Consider the following 23,547-nt stretch of genomic DNA (forward strand, 5'->3'; position numbering starts at 1 on the left):
AACGTAGACGCAAACATCCAGTTGTTCCTGGCTCCTGGAGAGAACTGCATTAACATCCAATAACCGACAAACAAACCTGTGACGTCCCCGCAGGCAGAACAAGGCCAGTCTAACCCCTAGTGTACAGGGCTCCCCAAGGCTGGCAGACAGGTGTCACTGCCCGGCCTGGGGAGACAGCGTCCCCCCCTCCTCACATCCAAGCCCGGGTGGCATCGGACCCCTCCCGGGTCAGCAACTGCCCCCCCCCCCGCGCCGGCCCGCTCGATTTAGAGTCCGCACCATTCTAGGTGCTGGAGGGGGCGGGGACGGAGCCCGCGCCCGGAGCCGCGCCCGCGGTCCCGGCCCTCAGGATGCCTCCGCCGCGGCCGCGGCCGCCATGGACGCTCGCCACGCGGGACACCGCGTCCCCGACACACCTCCCCGCCGAGAAGGGCACACTCCGTGCTCCCGGGTCAGAAACAAGTCTTAAAGTGTATACAACGTGAACGACCACGGGGACCCGCCGTCCTCCCGCCCGCGCGGCCCCGCTCCGGGACTCGCCAAAACAGCGGCCCGACCCACTTCCGGGACAGTTATTTACAAAGCGCGGCCACTCCCAGGGCTTCCCGGAACACGTCCTCCCCGGAAAGCCGACACCGGGTGGGGTGGGCGGGCGCTCGGAGCGGGGGCCCGTGGCCTGGCGGTGTCCACGCCGCGCTCCCCGGCCCGGGCGGCCGACGCGCCCCCGCGCGGGGCAGGCTGGGGGCGAGGGGCGGCACGTGAACGCGGCGTGCGGCGGGGCGGGGCGTGCGCTGAGGAGCTCGTGCGCCGGGCGCCGCAGCCAATCCGTGTGCACGGCCTCTCTCGGCCCCGCCCCTTCCCGCCAGCGGCCGCGAGTCCTCACCTGACCTCTGGGAAGATGCTGAGCGTGCTGGCTGGACCGTGGTACCTGGCTGATTTGCGCGTGCGCTCGGGGTGGGGTCCCCACCCCGGGACCCCTCCAAGTCCACCGGACTCTGCCTTGACCTCCCGCCCTCTTGTCTTATCTCCGAGGCCTTGATTATCTGCGTGCGTCCCGCATTACACCCCCTGACTCCTAGGATGTCTGAGGAGGCCAGATGTGGCCTTCTTGATGTTGTTATTAATCTATGATCGTAGTGCAATGATGGAAGGATTATAAAATGTTCCCGATGGGTTTTCTTCCAGGTGTTTCTGTCGGTAAACACTTCAGATGTTTTATTCAGCTTCAGGACAGCTGGTGAGATTCGCCCTCACCTCTGCTGCCTCTGCCCCAGGGCACCGCTCAGGGGGTGACCGGCAGACATCATCATGAGTTTTATTTTTTCTCATTAAAATTCCCAGGCGCAGAGGAGTCCCAAGTTGAAGACAGCAAAATGGAATGGAGGGAGAGAGAGAACACTGGGCTGTCGGCTTAGAATAAGAGATCCGTATGAATGAATTTATGATTTGAAAATATCCATTGAAAGGAGGAAAGGTGTATAAGGGAGGAGGGATCTTCAAAGGGTTCTGTGTGCGACTATGGAAGTATCTCAATGAAACCTCCTTGTTACACTAATTCAAAAGCACAGCTTCAAACTTCTATACCTAGATAGATCTTTATTTTTTTTGGTTGGTCATAGGGCTTGAACTCTGGGCCTGGGCACTGTCCCTCAGCTCTTCAGCTCAAGGCTAACACTCTACCACTTGAGCCACAGTGCCACTTCTGGTTTTCTGGTGGTTCATTGGAGGTAAGAGTCTCACGGACTTTCCTTTCCGGGCTGGCCTTTGAACAGCAACCCTCAGATCTCAGCCTCCTAAGTAGCTAGGATTATAGACTTGAGCCACTAGCTCAAGATTCAGTTTCTTTATTTCCTTATGTAACATGCAGTCTGGCCTTTTTTTAAAAAAAGTTTTTTAAAAATATACATAAAATATACCATTTTAAGCATATAATTCAGTGGTTGTAAGTGCAGTCACAATGTTATTCTCTCAGAATTTTCATCATTCCAGATAGCACATTCTGTTTTTCTGCTTGGTTTTTAGTTGGTCGAGTTTTCTGTATCCCAAACAGAAATTCATTCATTGAATTCTTCATTTGGCATGATTTTAAGGTTCAGCTACCATGTAGCTTGTACCAGAATTTCTTTATTTGGGGGGGGAGGGGGCTGACTAATATTCCCTTTGTATTTACCAAATTTTGTTTATCCATTCATCTGCTGATGGAAAACTGTTCTGCTATGAACCAGTTTGTCACACACAAGCTTTTTTGTTTCTTTTTTGGATTGGTTGTTTGTTTGGCTTTATATGGTGCTGGAGCTCAAACCAGGGATGTATGTTGAGCAAGTATTTTGCCATTGAGTTACATCCTCAGCCGTCGGGTTTTGAGATAGAGTGTATAGTCCAGCACAACATGGTTGTTTTTGTTTTTGTTTTTTTAAAGATCTTACCAGTCTGACTGAAGCTAGAGAAAAGTACAAAGCCATAGAATTAAAAAGAAAAATAAAAAAGACTCAGTTGGCCTTTCCAGAATATGGTTTAGGACACACTGTCACCACAAATACTGTTTATTGGGATTCTTCCCCAAATCAATTTTTAAAGTTGTAGAAAGTTAGGGGGGAAAATCGGTTTCTGGTAAAGCAGTAGTGGCCTATGACCTTTTAGTTCAGTTAAATCATTTCTAATGAGAAAGCTTTTCAAATAATCCAGGGCTTAAAACATGATTCAGCTTGAAGTCGGGTTTCTTGTCATTCTCCATGTGTATCAAGGCCACAGGATATGATGGGCCAAGCATGACCCTTAATGGAGCCCTTGCCAACTGACTCATCTTTGCTTTAAGGGTTCACATTCGAGTTTTAGATTTCTTCACAAAGAAGCCAGGTCATGTGCAGGTTGACATTCCTTTGCTGTTACTATGAGGAAACAAGTTGATGATAAAATTCTTGTTTTGACTTTCTAGAAAGTCTGTCTGGAAAAATTACTTTGAAAAACTAGCGTTTGTTTGTTTCAAGCCTATAACCCAGAGTCATAAGATTAACTTGGACTCTTTGTTTTGTTGGTCAAACATGAATGAGGTTTTTGTTTTGTTTTGGTTGTGGTATTAGGGTTGACACTCAGGGGCAGGGTGCTGTGCCTTGGCTTTTTTTCTCAAGGCTTGGCACTCTACCACTTGAGCCACAGCTCCACTTATGGCTTGTTCCTGGTTAACTAGAAATAGTCACACAGACTTAAATCCTTAAATCTCTGCTGAGTAGTACCACTGGTACCCAACAAGTTTTTTGTTAATTAGCATACAATAGTTTTATTGAGGGTTTCACTGTGACATTTCCACATATGTAGACAATGTATCAACCTCCCTCTATCTCCCTATCTCACTCCTCTTCTTTTCAAAGTGGTTTTAGTGGGTTTTTTTTTTGGGGGGGGGGGTCCAGTCGTGGGGCCTGAACTCTGGGCCTGTGCGCTGTCCCTCAGCTCTTCAGCTCAAGGCTAGCGCTCTACCACTTGAGCCACAGCGCCACTTCCGGCTTTTTTCTTTTTGCTTATGTGGTGCTGAGGAATCGAACCCGGGCCTCAGGCATGCAAGGCAAGCGCTCTACCACTGAGCCACCTTCCCAGCCCCTTAGTGTTCTATTTTTACACAGGCAAATAAAATCCTTGGACCATATTTATGTTCATTTAAACCCATTTCTCTAAAATGAAGCCACTAGCTGGTCCACTAGGTACAAGGGGAAGCTGGATGCATATCAGAATGATCAACCAGCCACATTTGCCTGGGAACTGGGACATCACTCGAACTGGTGATTTGATGCTGAAACCAGAGAAAGTTGGACAACCTTCACCCCATTGGAAAGCTAACTTGGTCCACTGGAGGCTGGGCTGCTCGTTCAGGAAGGCTTCCTGATGTAAGCATCACCCTTCCACTCCCAAGAGCCCTTCACGCTATATGCAAAGGGGAGAAAGGCAAGCGGCTTTGACATATACAGACATATTGTTTTATGCAAATAGATAAAAGGAGAGAAAGGCAGTTGCCTATGACATACACAGAAACAGAGAATATGGAAAACCTAGTAAATGCTTTCCTACTAGCTTGGGAGATGCCATAGTCAGTGCCCATAAGTAAACCACACAAAAATGGCGCTAGGAATCCTTTATGCGCCTCAGTGATTATCAGCCCCAATTTTCAGTGTCTTTTCTTGCCTTTCTTTTTCTCACCACCTGATGGTGCCACTGCACAGCACTGGGCCCTAATTCAGGCTTAAATCCTTCCCTCCATTCCTCCTCCCTCCCTTCCTTCCTTCCTTTTTCTTTCTATCCTTCTTTCTTTTTCTTTCTGTCTCTCTATTTCTTTCTTTTCTTTCTCTCTCTCTTTCTCTGTCTCTTTCTTTCTCCTCTTCTTTCTTTTTTGTCAGTACCGGTGCTTGAACTCAGGGCCTGGGTACCGTCCTGAGCTCTTTTGCTCAAGGCTCTACCACTTTAAGCCACAGTGCCACATCCAATTTTCTGGTGGTTAATTGTAGAAAAGAGTTTCACAGGGTCTTTTCAGCCAGGCTGGCTTCAAACCATGATCTTCCAATCTCAGCCTCTGTGGTAACTAGGACTAAGGCATGAATCACTGGTGCCCAGCTAAATTTCTTCTTTAATTTTTTTTTTCTTTGTTCCTTTTTGGTTTTTGTTTCTGGACCTGGCCTCACCACACAGCTCAGGCTGGCCTCAGTCTCCTGAGTGGCCACTGAGATTTTCCAGGCTGTTTCTTCTTAACAGATTGGGTGATTGGCCCAGAGCAAGATGAGTATTTCTAGATAGCTGCTTGCTATGTAAATCCCAGGCCTTTTGAACTATGAGCTGAATCCGGCTGCCCAGGCAGGTCCTGGTGACCTCACGTGGGCTGTTTAAGGTACACACATACGCTCAGAGCAGGGCCTTTAGCAACTTGATATTTGGGAGGTCATGGCGACTTCCTAACAGCTACTGAAGACACCCCCCGTAATGCGGTTATGACCCAGGGACCCACTCGACTCTTTGCAGCCTACCACCTCTACCCTTCTGTGCAGTGCTTAAAAAGAAACTGCGCTCAGATCTTTCGAGTTCAGAGAGAAGACACTTATAGAGCCAGCCATGACCTCCTCTTCCTCATCCCACCTGGCACCCAAGAACAGATCCTGCCATCTCTGACCTAAGGTGCCTTCTGCTTACCTGCTCACAGACTCCTACCTGGTTGCTCCACTTGATCCCCGTCTCCCTACAATTTATTCTCAGGAAACAGCCACTGACTTGAATATATATTTCCCAGCACCAAGTGAATCCATACTCCACCTCCATGAAAACCTCCCAGGGACTCCACATTTCATGCTCAGCAAGCAGCAATGGTGTGCTCCTGACCCAATGAGGACTTAGTGGGCTGCCCATTCCTCCTCCAGCCTTCCTCCACGCTTTCCCTCTCCCCCCCCCCCCCCCGACACCCACCCTGCTGGAGGAGTTGCCACTGTGGTTTCACCAATGCTCAGGCTCCGGCATCTCTGCCAGTCATGGCCCTGCTTGGTATGATCCCCAAGCTAAGGGCACAGTCCACTCCCGCACCCACTGTGGTCTGCCCACACGTCAGCTGGCAGTGCCCGTCCTATTTGAAGCAGCCCTCCCACCCCATGCTCCTTCTCCTTCCTCTTCCTTCCTACTCCTTTGTCTCCCTAGCACTTACATCCATTGAACTCAGTCAGTTTTATCTAATATTATGATAATTATACTATATACATAATGATAGCTATATAATATATAGTATAATTATAATATAATACATACTATATAATTATATGTAATAATAATTATTATTATTCATTGCCAGTCTTCTCCCCCCTTTTCAGGCTTTCTGTGCTCTGTTCACTCCTGTATCTTTACCACTCACACACAGACTTGATTTACTGGGCATGCAGTAGGTGTGTTAATAGTGTGCATCCATTTCTATGACAAAACATCTGAGACAATCAGCTTATAATTGCAAGTCGATAAGGAGGAAAGGTTTCTGAGTTGGCTCTTTTGCTCTGGGGCTTGTAGTGACATAATATGTCACCTCAAGGTAGCCAGGAAGCAAGCACAGGAAGAGACGGGAGCTGGGGTACTAATATCCTCTGTAAGGCTACACCCCCATTGATGTAACTTCCTCCACTAGGCCCCACGTCTGAAAGGTTTCATTAAAGGTTACATGGATTTCAGTGATGCCACAGGCTGGGAACTAAGCCTTCAAAACATGGGCCTTTGAAGAACACTTATCTATGGCCATCTAGAACTTGCCACAGAATTCTCAGTCTCACCAGGAACCCTGGCTACAGGTGAGCCCAGGTGGGGAGATTAGAACCCCCAGTCTCTGCAGAAGACCTCTGCCACACAGAAGAGTGGCTTCAATTTGGAGGGTCACAGTGCAGGAGTGGCCTTGTAATCAGTTCACTAGAACAACCATACTCTTCTTCAGTGAAATGGACTAGACTAAAAAAATATCAAAGAGCCAGGCACTGGTGGCTCACACCTGTTATCCTATCTACTCAGGAGGTTGAGATCTGAGGATCACAGTTCAAAGCCAACCTAGGTAGGAAACTCTGTGAGACTTTTATTTCCAATTAACTACCAGAAAACCAGAAGTGGCACTGTGGCTCAAGTGGTAGGGCACTCGCCTTGAGCTGAAGAGCTGAGGGACAGTACCCAGGCCCAGAGTTCAAGCCCCATGACCAACAACAACAACCATAATAATTATATATATATATGTGTGTACAGATATATATATATACATTACATTGCCTAAGCCTAACTATTGTTTCAATGAAACTTCTTGTCCAAGTATTAAAGCAAAATAATTCATCAGAATTTCTAGGGCATCATCAAGTCCTCTAGTGAGGGCTACCTAGTGAATTCTTTTTTTTTTTTTTTTTCTTTTTTCTTTTTTGCTGGTCGTGGAGCCTGAAATCCAGGCCTGGGCACTGTCCCTCAGCTCTTCAGCTCAAGGCTAGCACTCTACCACTTGAGCCACAGCACCACGCCTGGCCTTTTCTGCTTATGTGGTACCAAGAAATCTAACACAGGGCCTCATGCATGCAAGGCAAGCACTCTACCACTGAGCCACCTTCCCAGCCCTGCCTAGTGAACAAGACCTCTGGGGTCTGGTTTTGTCCTTCAAGTACCAACACTGATGTCTGTGGAACCTCTGGTCTATCGACATCTGGCTACTGACAGTCGCCCAGCTTCTCTGCTAAAGGCCAGCCTTTCTCTAGAGTCTGCCTGCACCATGCAGATCTTTCTCATGCCCAGGCCAGACCTTTGCTTTCCTTCACCTTGTCCCAAAGTCCACACTTGGTTTGAAGTGTCTCCCCAACTTTCTGTTTGCCATCCACTGATGAGCCCTGTTTCCACTGCGATTGCCCAAACGCCTGGATCAGTCTCAGGGAGGTGGCTTCCCATTGCCAAGGGTCAGCATCTCTAGTAGATAGTAAAGGTACCAAACCCATTCCTCCAGGCAGTTCAAAAGCATCCCTAGCACCTTAGCATTCTGGCCCATCAGGGGATGATGATCAAAGCAAGGGCCTCAGTGCCTTTGGACAACTGGCTCAGTGTCCATGTGGCTCAAGTCAGGGGTATGAGGAGGCGCTTTCTGCCAGGGATTGGTAACACAGACTGACCCCTCATGGCAGGATGCCTGTTGAAACATGATGAAGCAGCAAGACAGCCACCAAACCCTTCTCTCAGCTGCCTCCACCACAGCCTGTGACCTCCCTAGAGCCAAAGCTCCTTGTTCAAACCACAGGCACAGGGCGGGAGGAGGTATTCAACAGATCTGCTTCTTCACCCTGTCACTACTGTCCCCTCCTCCCGTCCTTACCACTCAGCAGAAAATCTTGGTGCTCATCCTCTGCAGAGCATGAACTGGCAAACCTTTTATTTTTTTTTTTTGCCTTGTCATTTTCTGCATTTTCCCTACAAATCAAAAATATAAAGAAAAGTCAGGAGCTTCCAACTTTTTGAACTAAGTAAGTCTCTGGCCAGCCACAGAGGATGTGTAATCATTGTGTCCCGAGGGATGGAAGCAGACCAGTGAGTAAAAGACTTGAGATTCTGCAAAGATCATCCCAGGGTGCTTTCAACTGAGAACACTTACAAAAATGCAGAGTTACACAGTGCAAGCCCAGGGAGCCTGTTCAGCAGACCAGAGTCAGGAGCTCTTCATTTTCCACTTCTCTGAGAATATTACCTCTCCCCAACAGACACCAAGCTTAAGTGCCCATGTAGGATGCTTTTTTTTTTTTGCCAATATAACCATAAAGATGAGGAGGCCAGACTCTTCAGTGTGTAAGTCAAGTGTCTATCTCAAAATCAGAGCTGCTGGAAATACGAGCTCAGCCTTATTTTCAAAAGGTGGTTAACACTAAGCATTCACACAGTGAGGCCAAAGGAGGATACTCTCAGAGGAGGAATGCCTATGTGCTTCTGCTCATATACAATAATACTTATCAAAATGGGCTCCAAGAAAAGGAAATGAGAGGTTTTTTTCCCTTGTTGTTCCTTACTTTGCTCATTTATCTGTCTTTGGGAAGTAAGGGGGGGCACAGAAATGGAGGGACAAAGGTGAACCATGCAGCAGGGGTACACACTGGGCACTATGTTGAAAATGAACTACATAAATGTGGGTGAGGATGGGAGGGAAAAACTGGGAGAGAGAGGGAAGGGGTGACGCTGTCCCAAAAGAAATGTACTCTTCATCTGACTTACATAACTGTAACCCCTCTCTATACCACCTTTATAATAGTAACAAATTTTAAAAAATTAAAACCACATTTTAACAAAACACAACCCAAAGTCTGGCTAACCTGAGGCTGGTGATCTTCAGGCCTTCCTTGTGACTGCTCTGCCAGTACCCGACCCAGGTGGACCTGTCAGGGCCTGCTTTCCACCTTTTCAGGCTCCTCTCCTCCCTCTGAGACTTCCTGCCTGAGTAGTATCCAGACTGTCTCCCAGGAATATATAGTCAGCACATACTTACACTGAGTGGTTGCAAACATGACCACGGGCCTGTGGAATGAGCGAGGGACCTCTGTGTGTGGTCACCTGGAGGCTCTTATGTTGGAGTGCACAACTGGCAGACATTCTATGAAGATTTGAGGCCACTAGAGAAAGACATGTGATTGACAGGAGGGCATGTCCCTGTCGGCCCCTGTCCTCGTGTGACGTGTGACTTTTCTCCTATGCTCATGTTGGCTTGTTTCATCCACATATGAATATTGGTGAGGACAGGACGGTTTGTATGGCAAGGGCCTAGTAGGACTTGACTTCCGGCTCCAAGGGGTAGGGGGCATGAGCAGTCCATACTAAGGCAACAGAGGCCTTCCAGTATCTGTGCTGGGAGCTGGGGTGGAGAAGAAAAGGGGGGTCTTACCCTGGGAAATTCCTAGTGGTCTAGGAAGTTACAGGAGGGTCTCACAGTTGGCCACAAGGAGTAGAAGAATGCATTGGGAGCTAACTCCAAGATTGCCCAGTTGGTATCTTAGTACTCTACAAAACAAAAACAGAAACAAAAAAAACCCTCCCTGAATGAAACTCCAAGAATGAAATAACCAGCAATACATAGACTAGCTCCAGGTATTGTCATTATTTAGAATTTGGTACCTCCAAAAGGGCACCAAGATGGCAACCATGAAGAAGCAAAAATGTGTTTGTGTCCCTTGCATTCATGGCTTAGTATTATCTTTAGTTTATATTCAATGTTGGGTGGAGGGAGCTGCCAAAAGAATAATCAAGTACAAGGATTTATAAAGCACTTATTACAAGGCCCAAAATATCTGCATGAGGAATGGATCCTGACTCCAATAGCTCACAAAAACAGCATGCAGGAAGCATCTAAGGACAAATGGGCATTAAACTTTGTGCTGTGTGACCAGTGGATGGAAAAAGCCATCAGAGAAGATGTGGACTTGACAGGCCTTCAAAAATCACTGTGTGGTGGAGGGGGTGTGCATGCACACAGGCACGTGTGCACATGTGCACCTGTAACACAGCACAACGCATGGCAGTTTTCTCTCTGCTTCCATCTGCACACATCTCACAGAACCAGAACACTCAGCACCTGAAACTCTCTCTCTCTTTCCCCCTAATGTAAAGAACTTGCTGATTCTAATACAGACTTGTCACTACACAAGGTTTCTCCCTGGTGGAGACATAGCTTATGCCATGTCATAGCTCAGCAGTCCATGTTGGAAAGGCAGAATGGAGAGATCTTAGCCCCAGCTCTATTTATGGGTTGTTGAGAAGATAAATGGGCTCACACACAAAACACCCTCACAGTACTGAGAAGGTAATTAATAAAGGTTAGTTCTCTTTCTCTATCTTTACATCCATAGTGTTGAAGACACAGAACCTCAAGCATTCCCTATGCAAGAACTCTACCACTGAGCCACGTTCCCAACCCCTCTCATTTAGCTTATTAGGAATAGTTAAACACCATTGTCTGAAGGTAATTTTGTAGGACTCTAGATATGAAAGGGACCTCAAGAATTTAAGAAAACCTGGCACTAGTGGCTTACACCTGTAATCCTAGCTACTTAGGAGGCTGATCTGAGGATCAAGGTTCAAAGCCAGCCCAGGCAGGAAAGTCTGTGAGACTATCTCCAATAAACTACTCAGAAAAAGCCAGAAGAGGTGCTATGGCTCAAGTGGCAGAGCACCAGCCTTAAACACAGAGGCTCATGGACAGTGCGCAGGTCCTGAGTTGTTCGAGCCCCAGGTTGGAAAAAAAGAATTTTAATAAGGACTTCAGTCTCCAGGCTGAGCCACATGTGAATTATACAGTTTTTTTCTTACTCTTTTATTTTCTTTTTGTGTGTACATTTGTGTATGTGCCTCTGTGTGTGTGTGCACACACGCGCTCGCGCTCGCGCAACTGCCCCAGAGATCTCAAGATCTCTAGAGATCTTTAGCTCAAAAAGTCCAAGATTTAGGTCCCCCTTTAGTAATGGCTCCCAAATTTAATCCTCTACGTGTCTAGCTGACATGGTTCCTGTCCCTGCTTGTTCTAACCAATCTCTTTTGCATTTCCTGTGTGGACATTAACTTCTCCTCATTCAAACCAGTGTTTGCAGACCTACTTATCATACCATGGAGGGGGAATCCTCCCTCCCACGGCAGCCACAGTCACCCTGGAAACCAGTCAGAAAGAGAACAAGGAGACAGACTTACACCCTAAGCACAGTGCCCGCACCGCCTTCTCCCTGCTTGTCGGCTGCTGAACATGTGAAAGACCTGCCTCATCCCTGCCCTTCCCACCCACCCATATACCATAGGGTGACCAGTCGCAGGCCACCGTGGTCCAGGTTAGAAAAGTGGACTATCTTGGTCCAAGCCCTTCTGGCTCCAGTGAGGCTGGTAGAACCACAGTCTCACTTCCTTAGCTGGGTCTCATGGTTCACAAGTACTGAGCACTCAGACCCCTCCAGCACTATCGGAGAGCACAAGAGCTGAGCCCCAAACAGGGGACACCCTATGTCTGCTCGTCCAGGCCTGGCACATGCGGGCTCACAGCAAGCGCTTGGTGGAGACAATGAAAGAATGACTCGGCATACAACCGCTCAGCTTCACCCACGGGAAAGCAGAGCTGCCCTGACTTCCTGCCACAGGGACTGTGGCCTTTGGCTGGTTATCTATTGTCCCAGCAGATCGGTGCTCTGCTAAAGGCCAAGCCTGGCGAGACGTTCTGCATGAACAGCCCCATCAGCTCTTAGCCATCTGAGTAGTAATGCCATGAGCTCAGAGGAACGGAAGCAGTGGGGTGTGGGGCCTGACACCCCACTTCCTCTCCATGACCCACAAGGGAGCCCCATAGCTCTTGTCAGCCAGCTGCCCCAGGATCATGCACCAACCCCTGAGGATTCTCCATCTTCTACCCAATCCTTTGTAATATGACCCTTTCTTCACGACCACCACCACCCCCTTGCCCATCATTCACGGGTGTCTTACCAGGCCCTTTGGAAGAGCTGTTCCCAAGTCTTGTGCTCATCAAGACACAGAGGTACAACGTAGGAAGGGATTCGCAGCCCTCCCTTCCCGGCTGGCAGCCCACTGAGGAAGAGTACTCCATCTGGCTGCACTCTTGATTTTTGGGTGGGAGACAGCAAAATCTTTCATTAACCCTTTTCTTTTCCTTTTTGTTTTGCTAACATAGGATCTCACTATGTAGCCCGGGCTGGCCTCAAACCCATGATTCTCCTGCCTCAGCCTACAGAGTGTTGGAATTACAGGCAGGTAGCACGATACTCACCTCCTTTCCCATTCCTTTAAATTACTCTGAGTAGTGAATACATCCAGTTGGCTCAAAACTCCAAAAGCACCAAAGAGTATGTGCATAGACGCCTCCCTCATGCCTGAGCTGGGCAGGATTTGGGGACCCAGCCACCCCTGCAGCGCCTCTGGTCACCTGCAGGCCACTTCCACACACCAGCAGGGCACCAACGCCACCCACGCCCTCACTCCCTGCAATTCCCACTTGCAGCGCTCACAATTCAAGAAGCAGGCAAGTTGTCCAAACTCAAAACCTGCCAGGATCCATGCCTGACCTGGCTCCTGCCACAGGTTCTAGAAAATTCTTACTGCCCTGATTCCAAGGGAATGCTCTTTCTCACACCTTGGGTGGGACCCTTCAGAAAGTAGCATCTACAGAGCAGGAGAATAATACTCCCTTCACCACCCAAGGCCGCCTCAACTCTGCAGATATCAACAATACACAAAGGCAAAACAGAAGATGGATGGCAGTTTACAAATGTTTAGTTCTGTATAACCTAAGGATGCACGAAATCTCCATACACAAAGTCGTTGAGCAACCCAGTTACTTCCCATCTGACCACATAAGGTGAGAAGTAATCAGATACCTTTGTCTTCTAGGAGTTTGCCAAACAGTGACCACAAGGACACGAAAGCCAGCCAGAGAGTTAATGAGCTCTGCATCAAATGACTTCACATTGCAGCTGGGGGGAGGAGGGTGTCAAAGACAAGGTGCCCATGTTACACTGGGAGTGATGGACACAGAACAGACTGCACAGAGCAGAATCTTTCCTTCCTCCCTTTCTTTGTTTCTTTCTTCTCTCTTCTTACACTCTCTTCTTTCTTCTCCCTGGTCTCTCTCTCCTTTCTTTGTCTCTTTCCCTTCCTTTCTCCCTTCCTTCCTTTCTTTCTCTCTCTCTTTCTCTCTTCCTGTGCCTGCCCCGGCTGGGGGCTTGAACTCAGGACTTGGGTGCTGTCCCCGATCTTTTCACTCAAGACTTTTCACTCTACCACTTACGCCACACCTTCACTTCTGGCTTTTTAGTCGTTCATTGGAGATTGGGGGAGGGGGTGTCTCACAGACTTTCCTTCCTGGACTGGCTTTGAACCACAATCCTCAGATCTCAGCCTCCCAACGTGAGCCACCACGGCTGGGCTCTTTCTCTTGGTTCAATTCTCATCCACTCATGGTACAAGCTCCCTGCTCTTTGACCCTCCTTCTCAACCCGCTCTACCCCCCTCCTCCTGTTTCCCGGAGGGACGGGATGCCGGCCAGCCCCCTTTCACCGATAGCTGCGCTGCCTCACCGCGTACCTTGGCCTCTCTGAGTGCGGGACAAAGGCCAGTCCAGCGCCCCAGCAAGATGGCCCTATCCTGGCATCTCACGCGTACCGAGGAGGAGAGCAGAGAGAGCCACGCAGCGCAGTCCCCGCACCCGGGAAGGCCAGCTTTCCTCTCTCTCCCCATCAGCAACGCCCCTCCCCGCCCCGCACAAACCCCGGGGTTGATCCGTGGAGCCCGAGCCCCGCCCAAGACAAACAGAAAACGCAGGATCCGACAGCCCAGATTCCAGACTGAATGGGGGCTCTGTCCTCGGCCCTTCCGTCCCTGGGCTCGGACCAAGGTGCACCCCGAGATTCGACCGAGCTCTGAGCAGTGTCTAGTGGGGTCTCTGAGCCAAGTGCAAGAAGAGCCACCCCCGTCCCGCCACCCCCCGGGAAGGTGCCCAGGTGCGGGTCCCCAGGCGGCGGTGCGCGGCGCCGGGCGGACCTCCCCGCCGCCCCAGTGCCGGTGCCCATCCCGCCCAGGGAGAGACGGAAACCGGGCGGGGCGGCGACTTCCCGGTGCCCGGCAGGGGGGCCGGAGGAGGGGGCTAGGAAAATTGCCGGAGGCCAGAGCTGGCATCCGACCCGCCTCCCCGGCCCCGCAGCCCCGGCCCGCGCCCCCAAGGTCACGCCTCGCGTCCCCGGGTCTCTCATCCCCGGGTCTCCCGCCCCGCCGGCCCCCTCCCCGTGCGTCCGCACCCGCGGCGCGCGCACAGCACGATTCCGGGACCCGCGGAAAAAGTGCCGCGACTCCGCACGTGGCGAGGCCGGGAGGGGACGCGGGGACCCAAGGGGACGCGGTGGCGCGGATCTCCGCCGCAGCCCCGGCATCGCGCTGCCCCCGCGCGCGGGGTTCCGTACCCGGCAAGGATCAGAGCGCCCCCCCTCCCGTCCCCAGGTCCCCAGGACGCGCAGGGTCCCGCACCTGGCGAGGATCCTAGACACCCGCCCCCCAGTCCCCGGGCCCACGGGGCGCGCAGGGTTCCATACCCGGTGAAGATCGGAACACCTCCCCCGTCCCCGGGTCTCCCGGACGCGCAGGTTCCGCACGCGGCGAGGATCGGAGTCCCCCCGCCCCCTCCGCCCCGGGTCTCCGGGGCACGCAGGTTCCGCACCCTGCGAAGATCGGAGCCGCCCCCCCCTCACCCCGGGTCCCCGGGGTGCGCGGGGGTCCCGCACCCTGCTAGGATCGGAGCCCCCACCCCCGGACCTCGGGTCTCCGGGGCGCGCGGGGCGGCGCGGGTCCCCTTACCTCTCGTGAAGGGCATCGCGCAGGGGACGCTCCCCGTGGGGCAGCTCCGCGACTCCCGGGCCGGCCGACGTCCGAGCGAGCGGCGGCCCCGCGGCTCGGGGCGCCAGCGAGCGGTGGGGCCGGCGAGGGAGGGGACAGGGACATATTTGGTCAAAGGCTGGCGCGTCACCTCCGCGAAGCAGGAAGCGCGGGAGCCGCGTCACCCCGTGCGCTCCGGGGCGCAGCGGGGCCGGCTGCGGGCGCGGGGCCGGGGCGCGGGGCCAGGGCGCGGGGCCGGGGCATTGCCAGGCCCTGGAGCTGCCGCCGGGCCTTGGCCGAAGCCTAGAAATGCATGCAGGGAGGGGCAGGGCGTCGGCTCCGCTCCCGCCGCCTTCCCGGGCAGGGACGCGGGGAACGTGTGTCCTGAAAAGTGTTCAAATGAACTGAGCCCAGAAAACCCCATCTCTAACTGACTTCCTGCCCCCAGAGCTCAGCACCCATGCTGGGCCTGGGTCCGGCCTGAAGCCCGACGCGTCTCCAGACAAACCTGTTACTGTTCGTCCAGCAGGTTCCCGACGGCGACTACTTCCCCTCACACTTCACTGCTGATTCCCCGTCTCCAAACACCCCTGCACACCTGGCTCAATAAGTCAGCCAAGACAAGGGGTGTCCTCGGGGAGCCGTGGCGGGGGAGGGCGGAGGGCCCCCTTGGCACTGCGTTCTTTTCCCTGGTCAGAGACCTGCACCCTGGGGAAGCGCAGCCACACTACACGCCCTGGTCCAGATGCCTCAAGGGCAACTCCTCTTTTGGGTCATTTAAGGGTTAATGGCAGGAGCTGGGACGGTGGCTTAGTGGTAGAGTGTTTGCCTTGCATACATGAAGCCCTGGGTTCGATTCCTCAGGACCACATCCACAGAAAAAAACAGAAGTGGCGCTGCGGCTCAAGTGGTAGAGTGCTACCCAGAAGCAAAAGGAGCTCAGGGACAGCGCCCAGGCCCTGAGTTCAAGTCCCAAGCCCTGAGTTCAAGTGCCAGGACTGGCAAAAAAAAAAAAAAAAAAACCTTAATTGTAAAGGGTTGTGCAGCTAGTGAGACGGCCTGATCCGAATGTCCTGGAATTAATGTTGCCAAACAGCAATGATCAACTCCACCAGGAACCCAACTTCAAGAAAGAAATCTCCAAAAGAGAGGGGCTCCACCTAGCCCTTGAGTGCCAAGTTTGTGATGTTGTGGGGTGGGGAAGAGAATTTTAGGACATATCAAGGTAAAGATCAAGAAAGTATATTAGTGAAGCAAAGCAACGGGAAGACAGAAAGGTAATACACTACACAGACACAGGTCCAGGCCCATAGATAACAGGTGCAATGAGTGCTCTAAAATCACAGGCATTCGTGGTGAAAAGTAGATTGAGGGTGTGTGTTGATCAGACACCTAGTATGGTCATTCTTGTACGGTGGTTTATCAATGGGGCTAGACATTCCAGACCAACATTCCAAATTTGGTCTGCTCCCAGATGTTTAAAACAAAGGATGGGTTTTTTCAGATGTGTCCTTTGAGACAGGTGTCCAGCTTTGAGATGGATTTTATTTGTTCCCCAGTTGGGAATATTTTTTTTTCATTGTTATTGTTGGTCATGAACCTTGAACTCAGGGCCTGGGCATTGTCCTTGAGCCTCTCTGTACTCAAGGCTAGCACTCTACCACTTGAGCCACAGCGCCACTTCCTGCTTTTTTTCTGTTGATGTGGTACTGAGGAATCGAACCTAGGGCTTCATGCATGTTAGTAGGCTTTTTTAGGGACAGTTTATTGGAGAAAAGAGTCTCACTGACTTTTGTGCCAGGGCTGGCTTTCAAATCATGATCTTCAGATCTCAGGCTCTGGACTAGCTATGATTACAGGTGTGAGCCACTGGTCCCTGGCCTCCTTCCCCATTTTGAAGAGAGGACTCCAGGGAGAAAGAAATGACTGTGACTCCAGATGGCCTTTTGTCGCGGTGTGAGCTGCTAAGCAAAGTAGTCTCATATTAATACCTCTTTTGCTTTCTTTCAGCTAAAACTTTATGACATAAGCTGGGCATGCTCCAAAGTATTCCTATCCTCTATTTCAGCCTTTCAAACTTGTGCTCCATGACCTAGAGCCAAGAAGGCCTAAAATGTTCATCTTCCATCTTTCTTTCTTGACCTATTTGGGGGGTTGGGGGACAGGGGCTAATTATATGCCCAGATTGGCTTCAAACTCATGATCCTCCTGCTTCAGTCTTCCAAGGGCTGAGATTACAGGTGTGCACCATCATGCCTGGCTCCCACATAGACTTTTCGAATCTACCCAATATTTCTCCACTTTGTCATCAAGATTCTACTAGCTGACGCAAGGGTCCAGCACCATTCAGAATAGGTACTCAGGAAACTTCTAAACAAAAGACCTAAGAGGAACAGCTGTATATGACAGTGTAGTTTAGGGAGGATACTCAGAAATAATCCAAGAAAACCCTGCCACCAACTCTGCAGCTAAGCATACAGTCTTGTCCCAGGAGATGGCAGCTGCTTTTGATGCTGTCTTTGCTACTCAAAGAAGGACAAAGAGGAAGGAAAAAAGGACCAGTTTGCACATATTTCCTGTGTTGGGGAGGGAGGGGAGTAGATGGTCAAAAAGGTAGCCCAGGGGATTAATTTGCCTATAATTCCGATCCTTATGGAAAAAGAAACAGTGCAACCAGCTTATTGGATGACTAACAACTCCAGTTTTTTTTTTTGGGGGGGGGGAGGGTCAGTCATGGGGCTTGAACTCTGGGCTTGGGCACTGTCCCTGTGCTCTTCAGCTCAAGGTGAGCACTCTACCACTTGAGCCACAGCCCCACTTCCAGTTTTCTGGTAGTTTATCGGAGATAAGAGTCTCATGGACTTTCCTGCCTGGGCTGGCTTTAAACTGTGATCCTCAGATCTCAGTTTCCTGAGTAGCTAGGATTACAGGCATGAGCCACTGGCATCCGGCACAACTCCAATTTATTTTTATTTTTTTTTTATTATCTTTAAGTAGTTGTACAAAGAAGTTCCCATTCTACAATACAAAGTACAACTCCAAATTTTAAAGGACATCATTGCCAAACTGGCAGAGTCATGAGTATACTTCATGCAGTCTGACCACGTATGCCCCCATTAGAAAAGAGCAATAGCAGCCAAAGGCAGGCTGCCCTCAAGGACAGATAAATACAGTTCACCATCATGCTGGAAGCCCTGGTAGGGTTGTAAATATCTCTTTGTTTTTACAGGTACATTTTCTGAGGGACTATAAGCCTTCTCTAGCCGAAAAGAAAAGGCAGTATAAGTTAGGAAACCACTGTTCAAAGAAATGACCCCCAGGTTTATGTTACCATAAGGTGTCCAAAGAGACAATCAACCAACTGTGTGTGTGTGTGTGTGTGTGTGTGTGTGTGTGTGTGTGTGTGTGTGCTGGTCTTGGGGCTTGAACTGAACGCCTGGGCTCTGACCTTGAGGTTTTATGCCCCAGCCTAGCACTCTATTATTTGAACCACAGCTCACTTCAGCTTTTTTGTTTTTTGTTTTTTGTATTTTGCCAGTCCTGGGGCTTGAACTCAGGGCCTAAGCACCATCCCTAATGCTTCTTTCTGCTCAAGGCTAGCACTCTACCACTTGAGCCACAGCACCACTTCTGGCTTTTTCTGTTTATACAGTACTAAGGAATTGAACCCAGGGCTTCATGCATGCGAGGCAAGCACTCTACCACTGAGCCACCTTCCTAGCCCTCTACTTCAGCTTTTTTAATGATTAATTTGATGTAAGAGTCTCACAAACTGTCCTGCCTGGGCTGGAACCATGATCCTCAGATCTCAGCCTCCTGAGTAGCTAGGATAACAGGTGTGAGTCACTGGTACCCAGCAACCGACCCACTTTGATTTCAAAGGTGGTGTGTGGGTTTCCCTGATGTAACCTTGAGAGTTGTGTGCAGCGTGGAGACCCCAGTCATCTACAGAACCACAAGGTTCACACATACACTTACGATTACCTTGGCCAAACTGTCAAGAAATTCCTGGAAACGGGTCTGCTCTGACCTACATCCGAGCTGTCCTCAAAGGGCTCAAGCTCAACCACTTTCAAACATTGTCAGGTCGGTGCTTCCCCCGGGGAAATAGCTCTAAAGTACACCCTGATACGGAAATTGAACTGGCAATAAAATAGAATCAATCTAGGGCAGATGAGGTCAACCTTTAATATGTACACAAGCCTAAAACTTCCTTCTCCTCCTGAGATACGTTCACAGAGATGAGCTACAAAGATAAATTCACTAGGAACCAGGAATGGGGACACTTAAAAATCTGAAGCTGGGCACTGGTGGCTCATGCTTGTAATCCTAGTTACTCAATGGCTGAGATCTGACCATCACTTCAAAGGTAACCTGGGCAGAAAACTTTGTAATTACCCAGCAAAAAAACAAAAGTGGAGCTGTGGCTCAAATGGTTAGAGTGCTCACCTTGAGCAAGTAAAGCCAAGTAAGAATGTGAGGCCCTGAGTTTAGAGTTCAGGCTCAATTATGGCACAAAAGAGAGGAAGAGAGAAGGGGGAGAGGGAGGGAGGGAAAGGAAAGCAAGAGAAAGAAAGAGAAGGAGAAAGAAGGCAGGGAGGCATGCAAGCAAGAAGGAAGGTAGGGAGAAAGGGAGGGAGGGAGAGAGGGAGGCAGGCAGGCAGGCAGGAAGGAAGGAAGGAAGGGAGGGAGGGAGGGAGTGAGGGAGTGAGGGAGGAAGGAAAGGAAAGAAAGGAAAGGAAAGGAAAGGAAAGGAAAAAGTCCACCTCAGGACCACCTAACCCAATGTGGATAGGATCTTAATTTTACTAACTACTCACTTTTCCTTTATCAAAGTATGACCCTCTCTCTCCCAACTCACAGTACCAGAGAAAAGAGGGCACAAGAATGGAAAGACTCAATTGAAGCTCCAAACGTCTCCTCCTGTGGAACACGACCAGGACTCAAATAAAGGTAAAGCAAGTCAGATAACAAGTAGAGCCAAGCAGTAAACAGTGCTCTCTTTTGTCCAGCTTTCATGTTCTGCATGCTTTCACTCATTGTGTTTTAATCAGAAGCTTAAAAATCATAATATAAGACACGATAATTTATATATATATATATATATATATATTTGTTTTTATCCTTTGAGTTGGCTTGTTTGCATAGATAAATTTTGGCCTAGATTCTCCAGGACATTAAGCCTATATTTTTTGTGCTACTTAGATTAGGAGTGTCATTCTTTAAGTCATATTTTATTCATGGTATATGTCATATACCTCCAAAGGCTGCAAGAAAACAATTATGAAAGGAACTCAAGCTATGGTGTTAGGTGACTGCTGGAGATGCCAAGATATATTTCATGTTGGCATAAAGAGAATTTCATTCCTCTAAGAGAATATAGTAGTATATAGAAGGCTTCTGGAACCCTGAAGCTCTTCATCTCAAGAGTGAAGAGTGAACTGTCTCAGGAGAGAATTTGTTATCCTCTAACACAGTTAGGGGCAGATATATCATTAACGTGTCCTCCTTTTTGCCAGATAAATCTTTCATTCATTTTCTTTTAGCAGTACTGAGTACTGAACTCAGGGCCTCGAACCTGCAAGGTGCTATCATTTGAGTCACACCCACAGTCTCTCTGTTGGTGTGGACTGGTTGGTCCTGGGGCTTAAATTCAGGGCCTGGGCATTGTCCCTTATTTTTTTTTTCCTGCTCAAACATAGTGCTTTACCACTTGAGCCATCACTCCACTACTGGCTTTTTGGTGGTTACCTAGAGATCAGAGTCTCCTGGATTTTTCTTACCCAAGCTGTCTTCAAATCCATGATCCTCAGATTCTAGCCTCCCAGCTAGGATTACAGGCATGAGCCACCAGCACCTGGCTCCAGTCTCTTTTGTATGTGGGTTATTTTTTTCCAGGTAGGGTCTCGCTTTATGCCAACCAGCCTGGTTTGTGACCCTCTTACTTGTACTTCCTTATATCACTGGGAATGACAGGTTATGTACACAATGCCCAGCCATTAGTTGAGAGGGAGTCCCCTAGACTTCTTTTTGGTCTCCACTGACCTCAAACTACAATCCCTTGATCTCTGCTTTCCAAGTGGTTAAGATAACAGGCTTGGGCCACCAAAACCCTGGCTCAACTAAACCTTTATGGTACAAGGTAAATATGCCAAAGTATTCTTGTCTGCTGATGACCTTTCAAACATGAGCTCTGTGACTTTGAGCTAAGTATATACCCCAAAATGTGTCCATCATCTCTCCTTCTTGAGCTATGACTTAAAACTGAGCACATGCAAGAATAAGCATACTCCTAAGTGTCATCATATGGAAATATGCACACGCCTCCCTAATAGAAATCCTCATATTTCCTTTGTTGGAAAAGGAAATGACTCATGATCTCCTTACCGACTCCTGGTAGTGAATCTACCTCTACTGTTTTACATCTTGGCTCTTCATCTAGATGCCCGAGTTTCCTGAACACAGGCGAGCTGGGCCATGAACTCTTGGACCACCATCACTGGGGATAGAGGTGTGTGCCAGCCTGTCCCAGAACACGAGGCAATGAGGACAAACCCCCATTCAGTGCAATCAGAGACTGTCGTGCCCTCTGACCTTTCCCCTGACACGTGCACATTGTCAAGTGGAGGCAGACTTAGCTCCTTGGACTCAGCTACCATGGAAGGCTCTGGGTCCAGATAAAGAGGCCATCCATGGGCACGTATCGGATATCAGATGCCGCACAGCTGTTACAGTCAAGCCAGCGCGCATGCTCCCCAATAAGGGTGGATTCTTTTTCTTCCTAGAAATCACTTTTACTCCAATGGACTCACAAGTTCACAGGACTAGGTGACTGAAAGTGATGCAATAATAATTTTTTAAAAATCTATGCAGCATATGATCTTTGGTCTCAGTTCTTGGCCCAGAGCTGCTAAAATCCATGGATTCCTGAGATGGCTGGGGCTAGACTTTGTGTGTCAATGGGATGACTGGAGATTGGGCTTCAGGATGGGAGAAGGTAACCCAAAAAGACTAAGGCCTGATTAGATCACTGGACCCTTCCATCCACATCCCTGCCCAAGGGGGAGGCAGTGGGGTAGAGAGTCAGTTTATCACCAGGGTAAACAATTTCATTGATCTAGCCTGCACAGTGAAGCCTCCATCCAAACCCCTGAAGACAGAATTTGGGGAGCCTCTTGGTTGAAAGCACATGAAGGGCCCAGATGCTTGTCCCCCGCCACCACCACCCTGCCCTGGGCATCTCTTCCTTGTGGCCACTCCTAACTTGAACCTTTATAAGAACACAGTGTGGTAATGAATATGAAAATAGCCAAGTGCTAATGGCTCACACCTATAATCCTAGCTACTCAGGTAACTGATTTCTGAGGATGAAAGTTCAGAACCAGCCTGACCAGACAAATCTGTGAGACTCTCCAATTAGCCAGCAAAAAACAAAACAAAACAAAACAAAAAAAATACCCCTAGAACTGGAGGCAGCCATGAGCAGAAAAAGCCATGCAAGAACTCAAGGGCCTGGAGTCTAAGTCTCAATACCAACACACACACACACACACACACACACACACACACACACACACACACACGGACACGCATGCACACATACATACAGGACAGAAAAATGCAGTGTGTGTGGCAGAGCATGTGCCCCTCAGTGGTGACACAGGACATGGGAGGTGCAGGTTTGCTGGGCCAGGGCTGAAAACCTAACAGCACAGACATCCTAGAGAGAGGTGGGCAGGGGTGGTGGCACCCCATCGTTCTGGTTTTCAGATCTAGAGCAAAGACATTTGAAAGGGAGACTCGATCCCAGGCCTGTGAACAACACAGTGTCATTTCTCCCTCATTCACGGAGCCCTCAATCCTTCCCACTGACATTTTGGTTTTGGTGATAATGGGTATTGATTAAGTAGCCTGCTGGCTCTGCAACTCAGGCGCTCTCAGCAATCTCACCTAATGGCTGGGAATTCTGAGGAAAGTGCAAGAAGGCCTGGCTGGGCTCCAGTCCTCTTCTGGTCATGGCTGTAGAGTGGCCACTTTACAGCACAGAACTTGGTGCCTGGACACGATCCTGGGGACAGCGCTTCTCAGACCTGAGGGGGGTGGCATCAGAGAGCGAGGCGTCACCCTAGTTTCCAGGAGTGGCGGCTAGGGCTGGAGATTTTGCATCCCTGGCTGGGTCTGCGACATCTGGACCACAGGTGGAGAGCTCCAGTGCACACCCGTGGGGTGGGTGATGTCTCACGCAGGGTCCCCTCCATCGGGCAGATCGACCCACAGAATGTCAGCTTGCGGTCCCCAGTTGCTTTTGGCCACGTCCTGGGAGGACAGAAGAGCTATCTTCTCCCCATCCTCGAGCTTCTGTTGGCCACGCTGGCTGTGTGTGGGCCACTCTGAGAGGCCTCTCTATATCCCCTGCCACGTGGTACCCTCCATCTTCCAGCGGCAGAGGGGCAGCTGGATCCCTCCATGATTCGAACTCCAACCTCTGCTTCTTCCAAGCCCTGCTCTAAAGGACTCAGCTCCCCAGACTGTCTCCCTGGTTCAATGGATTAGGACTTGGGTTCAATCCGCAAATGCCTTTAAGGGATGGGGGGTGTCACACCCAGGTCAGTGTGGCACTGGATAATTGGAAAGGGCTGGGAATCTGGGGTCATATTAGAATTCTGTCCACTATGGACAGAGTACACTAAA

At 49.8% G+C, this 23,547-nt stretch overlaps 1 protein-coding gene across 1 annotated transcript in view; it reads right to left on the bottom strand.

Annotated features, from left to right (window-relative positions):
• Positions 1-15,056, bottom strand: part of Pfkfb3 (6-phosphofructo-2-kinase/fructose-2,6-biphosphatase 3) — a 68,643-nt gene extending 53,587 nt beyond the window's left edge. The window contains exon 1 of the mRNA XM_042686061.1: positions 14,839-15,056. Coding sequence (XP_042541995.1) covers positions 14,839-14,854 — 16 coding nt within the window. The 5' untranslated portion in view covers positions 14,855-15,056. The remainder of the gene's footprint in view (positions 1-14,838) is intronic.
• Between the last annotated feature and the right edge of the window lie 8,491 nt (positions 15,057-23,547).

The sequence above is a fragment of the Dipodomys spectabilis genome, unplaced genomic scaffold (assembly GCF_019054845.1).
Source record: "Dipodomys spectabilis isolate Male_0828 unplaced genomic scaffold, ASM1905484v1 ptg000096l, whole genome shotgun sequence".
NCBI classification, from domain to species: domain Eukaryota; kingdom Metazoa; phylum Chordata; class Mammalia; order Rodentia; family Heteromyidae; genus Dipodomys; species Dipodomys spectabilis.